The 6,158-nt window shown below is 38.4% G+C and overlaps 1 protein-coding gene across 1 annotated transcript in view; it reads right to left on the reverse strand.

Moving 5' to 3' along the window:
* Positions 1-3,623, reverse strand: part of LOC104984239 (antigen WC1.1-like) — a gene marked incomplete at both ends in the record, with an annotated part of 6,973 nt that extends 3,350 nt beyond the window's left edge. The window contains 2 exon segments of the mRNA XM_010833901.1: positions 2,794-3,221; positions 3,315-3,623. Coding sequence (XP_010832203.1) covers positions 2,794-3,221; positions 3,315-3,623 — 737 coding nt within the window.
* Positions 3,624-6,158: the final 2,535 nt, after the last annotated feature.

Consider the following 6,158-nt stretch of genomic DNA (forward strand, 5'->3'; position numbering starts at 1 on the left):
TAATTTCCATTAGGATCCACTGGTTTGATCTCCTTGCAGTCCAGGGGACTCTCAAGAGTCTTCTCCAATGCCACAGTTCAAAAGCATCGATTCTTCGGTGCTCAACTTTCTTTATGGTCCAACTCTCACATCCATACATAACTACTGGAAAAATCACAGATTTGACTAGATGGACCTTTGTCAGCAAAGTAATGTCTCTGCTTTTTAATATGCTGTCTAGGTTGGTCATAGCTTTTCTTCCAAGGAGAAAGCATCATTTAATTTCATGGCTGCAGTCACCATCTGCAGTGATTTTGGAGCCCAAGAAAATAGTGTGTCACTGTTTCCATTGTTTCCCCGTCTATTTGCCATGAAATGATAGGACCGGATACCATGATCTTTGTTTTTTGAATGTTGAGTTTTAAGCCAGCATTTTCACTCTCCTCATTCACTTTCATCAAGAGGCTCTTCAGTTCCTGTTCGCTTTCTGCCATAAAGGTGGTGTCATAAGCATATCTGAGATTATTGATATTTCTCCTGACAATCTTGATTTCAGCTTGTGTTTCATCCAGTCCAGCATTTCACTTGATGTACTCTGAGTACAAGTTCAATAAGCAGGGTGACTATATACAGTCTTGACATACTCCTTTCCCAATTTGAAAACAGTCTGTTGTTCCATGTCCAATTCTAACTGTTGCTTCTTGACCTGCACACAGATTTATCAGGAGGCAGATAGGTGGTCTAGTATTTCCATTTCTTTAAAAATTTTCCACACATTGTTGTGGTGCACAAAGTCAAAGGCTTTGTCATAGTCAATAAAGCAGAAGTAGAGGTTTTTCTGGAACTCTTTTGCTTTTTCTGTGATCCAACGGATGTTGGCAATTTGATCAACATGAAAAGGTAAAACTTAGTAGCTGAAGAAAAAAAATATGTACTTAATTTTGCTTATGACTTTGGGTCATTAATCAGAAAAAACTCAGTTTGGCAGTCTTTCGGTGGGGTCTTTCAGTGCTGCAATTAGATGTCACCTGGAGCTGAAGTCATTTAAAGACTTGACTGAACTCTGGTTCCATAAGGAAATTCCCAGAACTGTTCTAAGGATAAAGGAACATCATGTCTTCAACTGAATTCAGAAAGAATTTACATAGTCAGGAAGAAATGGGGCAGAAAGGGAACAGAGAAGGAAGGACACACACAGATTAAAGCAAAATATTGATATTAACATTTGGAAACCCACGTAAAGCTCATAAAGGAATTTTTATATTGTTTTCCCAACATTTTTATGTCTCAATGTACATCAAAATTGAAAGAATTAAAAGATGAAAACAAGTCAAAGAGAATTCATTGCCAGGACACTTTCAAAAAAACACTCATAACATCAAAAACAAAATACCTAGGAGAAATCCTAATAGAAGATGGGCAAAACCTCTGAAATTCAGGATCTAACTGAATGGAGGGATGTATTATGTCAATGATTTGGAAAACTCAACATTGTCAATGTCAATCATCCTCAAATGTCTGTGTCTACTCTCAAATTTTTAAATCTAATCTCAATGACACCCTTAAGCTTTTCTTTTGGTTAAAATGACAAGCTGATTTCTAAATTCATACAAAATACAAGCAACCAAGAATGAACAGCACAGTTGGTAAGAAAAGCAACGATATTAGAGGAGTTAATATAAAGTAACTCTTGTAAATAAAAATTATTCAGGCTAACTACAAAGTTTGAAATTCAGGGAGATAGTAAAGGACAGGGAAGCCTGGTGTGCTGTAGTCCATGGGGTCACAAAGAGTCAGACATGACTTAGCGATTGAATGACAACAACTACAAAGTTATGATAATTAAGAAAATGCAGTATTGGTGCAAGGATAGACAAATGATAACATGGAACAGAATAGAGAGTCTCAGATAAGACAGACATATTTGCCCTTCTGCTTATGACGAAGGCAGCACTGCAGTGGGGAAGAGTCTTTTCAGGAAAAGATTCTGAGTCAACTGGATGTCTATATGAAACCTGATCCTTATCTTACACAGATATCAATCCCAGAAGGAATGCACAATAATATGCAAGAGAAATATAGTAAAATTTCCATAAGATACTCTTAGAGAATGTTTTTAAGATCTTCGAGTAGGCAAAAAAAATTTTAAAGGATATAAGAAGCATTAAATGTACAGAAAAATGTTGGTAAGTTATATTTACATAAGAGTAAGAAATGAGTTCATCAAAGGACACCATTTGATTAAGAAAATAAAAATAAAAGACCAAGGGTTAAACATGAAAAATAAGTAACACATATTTGCATCCAAAGACATTGTCATGGTAAGTTGTAATATCATATTTTAAATAGTCAAGAACTGGAAATAACTCAGATTTATACTGTCAGTAGAATGGGTCAGTACATGGCCATGTGATCATTCAAAGCATACTCTACAGTAATAAAAAAAATAAAGTGCTACAATATACAACATCATGTGTGAATCCCAAACATAATTTTGAGTCTATGAAATTAGATACAAAAGATGAAACATATGGCATCATTTTATATAAAGTTCAAACATTGATAAAACTCTACGTTAGTAGAAGTTCAGTAAGCGCTTTTCCCTGTCGAGGAGAGGGGACAACAGTGACTGTGGTGCTGGGGACATTGTCTTTGTTGCTCTGGGTTGGGGTTCATACTGAGGTCTATACTTACTGCTCCTACATTGTTTTCTATGATTTTATGTAAGCAACAATGTTGCTTAAAAATATATTATTCCCCTTCACACTTCTTGCCCTGACCTGAAAAATGAATGAACAATGAGAAGATCCATACGTCACCACAAAATCTCTGACTCTGAAGCCCATTTAACCTCACTGTCTACTCTTGGAGACATTTCACTCCAGGAGCATCCTGTGTACCAGTAACCCTTTCCTCTCTCTTACCTGAGCAGATCACAGAGGCTGTGTTGCCATGGAAACAGTCAGGACCACCCAGGGCAGTCACAGGACAACTCCACAGGAAGGACTCAGCCCCGGAGCAGTGAAATCGGGCTGTTAGGATCTGATCACCTCCTTCCACCAAGTGTGGTCCTCCGGGGGTGGAGATGGCAACTCCACAGCCAAGCTGATGACAGACAACATTGGCATTGGCCAGACTCCAGTGGGAGGCACAGAGTGCTCTCCATCGTCCAGAAAACTTCATCTCCACCTGCCCCTCACACTGAGAGGAGCCGTTTGTCATGAGCCGGACTTCTGAGTATGCTGGTAGAATAAGACAGAGTTTCAGCAAAATCACATGACTTTCTCACCTGAACAGGGTGTTCACAGAGCTGAAAGGCCTGACCTGCATCTCACCTGAACAGACAACCTGAGCAGCTCCACTGTGGTGACAAGTGCCCCCTGGACAGGGCACTCTGGGGCAGACCGAGAGCGCAGGCTCCTCCCCCTCACACCTGAACTCTTCAGCCCAGACCCGGGCACTGGACTCTCTGAAGAGCTCATGTCCCAGGACAGACACAGCCTTGCCACAACCCAGCTCTGCACAGATGACCTGGGCAGTGGGGAGTGTGAAGTTCCCATCAGACACTGGGATCCAGGCTTCTCCAGAATACACTTCTACTTGCCCTGAGCAGGGTTCATCCCCTCCAGCCAGACGCACAAATCCTAAGAGGAAACAACAAAACCAGTGAGTGTTCCTGGTACTGACTTGTCAACTGGAAACCGCACATCACAGGCAGTGGAGTGAAAGTTTTTTGTTTTAGGAGTGGAGCATGTAGAGAGTCTTTGACAGTTAGTGTCATAATTGAATTTTCATGAGCAGGTTTCTAAAGAGAAATCCAGGAGGATTACAAGGTCAGTTTGGAATGGTTGAATCCCAAGAATATACACTTTGAGACTGGTTTAAAATGTGAATTCCTTGGTCTAGGAGGCTGGAAACTACAGAGCCCAATTCAGATCATTGGAATGGCTGAATACTGGAAACACATCTTTTAGCATTGGTTGGAGAAGTGAATTTCTCATGTAGCAGCCTAGGACCTACATACAGATCCAAGGACACTGCATAATATTCAGGCACTTAAACTTGAACATAGAGATATGCAGACCAGAAGCCGCCCAGAGGGACATGGGCTATGAGATTAGAGACCTAGCATCCAGACAAGCTTAGAAGCTTTCATGGGACTTGTGGGGCTAATATTCTGACCAGTTTTCTCTCCCAGAAGCTAGTCCTCAAGTGACCTAGGTTAAGGAAAGTCCTGAGGCTGGATCGATGAGGGCATGCCAACCTGTAGATGGGTGACAGCTCCAGAGAAGAAATATGGACACTATCACTAATTCAAGTTTATGGCATCACATCTTGTCTTTCTGATACTTTCTGATGCCAAAAAATTCCATGAATTCCTTCAGTGACCTCAGTGGGAAGGAAAATGAGTTAAGAAAACTCAGAGAGTCATAGAGAGAGTCCCAGCCATCTCTCTTGAAATCCTAGGATTTGTCAAAGAATCTGGGGGAGAGTGTGCTCTCAGTGGGAGTTTACCAGATAGCTGAGTTTCCAATCGTCTCCTAGTAAAGATTTTTCTTCTCAAACAGGACTCATAGAAAATGCTAAGGGCTGATAAAAATTGATTTTAGTACTATCATTGTACTAACTCTAACCACAGAAAACTATGCATTCTTCTCAAGCACGCATGGAATAGTCTCCAGGCTAGGTTACAAATAATCCTTAACACATTCAAAAATATTAAAATAATTCCAAGTATCTTACATGACCATAATGGAATGGAACTAAAATTCAATAATGATCACAAAACAGGAATTCATGAATCTATAAAAATTAAACCATACACTCATATTTTAACATTGTTTTCCTATTTCTATAAAGAATGCTATTTAGATAGGAATTGCATTAAATCTATAGATCACTTTGAGAAGCATAGGCATTTTAATAACACTAATTCTTTCAGGCCAGAAACACAGAATGACTTTCCATTGATCATATTGTCTTTAATTTCTTTCATGAATGTTTTACAATTCTAAAAGAAGATGGCATGTTGCCAAAAAGAAGGAGGAAGAACAAGGAGCAGGAGGAGGAAATGAGAAAATAAGCCATAATTTGGAGAGTTTCAAGTTGAAAAAGCCTCTGTATGGATAAACATGCAAATATTTGTGGCAAACACTCGTTGAATAGGTTGTTAGCATACTATATCACCCTCTGCTCCTCCCATCTACCACCTAAACTGTTATCCTTTCTCATTTCTCCCACTTCAGACAAGCAAACACCATTTTAAAAGACACAGATGGATGGAAAAGAAAATCAGAAAGGGTAGCTACTGCTGAAGAAGTAGGATGTAGCTGGGGCATATGACATGCAAGGTGTTATCAAGGAAGTTCTGAAACTAAAGGAGGAAAACCAAAATAAAAGTTCATCATTTGGTCATCAAAGGAACACATTTTGAACTGAATGAAGATAACCCAATGAAAAAACTTTATGTAATTCATCAAGTACAATTCCCTGATTTCTGGGTGTGTTCTGATTATTTACTTCTGAAGTTCTTCCTGGTACAGGACTGCTTAGTGATGCCCAACATCAAACCAAAAAATTATTAGAATTTCCAAGAGAGAAATGTAACCCATAACACATTTTTTAAAAACAATCATTTTAAGCAGCTTCAGAAATTACAGAAATAATTGAATTGACTGAAGAGCTCCTTAAACCCCTAATATCAATATGCTTAATGAAGCATAAAAATAAGCAGGGAGAAAACTAGGAAAGATAAACAAATGAGACTTCTGAAACTGAAAAATATAGTATTGGAATGAACATTTATTTGGATTAATTACACAAGAGACTAGACATTGCAGAATAGAAGAACTGGGAAGTAAAACACAGCAGTGGAGACTATCTAAACTGAACCAAAGAGAGTAAAAAGGCAGAAAAATATGAATGGAAACTCCATGGCATGTAGGATAATATAAAAATATATAAAATATGTGTATTTGGAGATTCAGAATAAGGGATATGCAGAAAAATATTAAGAAAAGATTAATGACATTTTCCCAAAGTTATTGAAAACTGTAAACCCACTGATCCAAAAAGCTAAACAAACCCTAAACAAGATAATGAACTTTACAATGTAATTACTGAAATTCATTGGTAAACAAACAAACAAAAATATGTTAAGAGCAGCCAGGCAAGTTTGA

The sequence above is a fragment of the Bison bison genome, unplaced genomic scaffold (genome assembly GCF_000754665.1).
Source record: "Bison bison bison isolate TAMUID 2011002044 unplaced genomic scaffold, Bison_UMD1.0 scf7180017845359, whole genome shotgun sequence".
Lineage (NCBI taxonomy): Eukaryota > Metazoa > Chordata > Mammalia > Artiodactyla > Bovidae > Bison > Bison bison.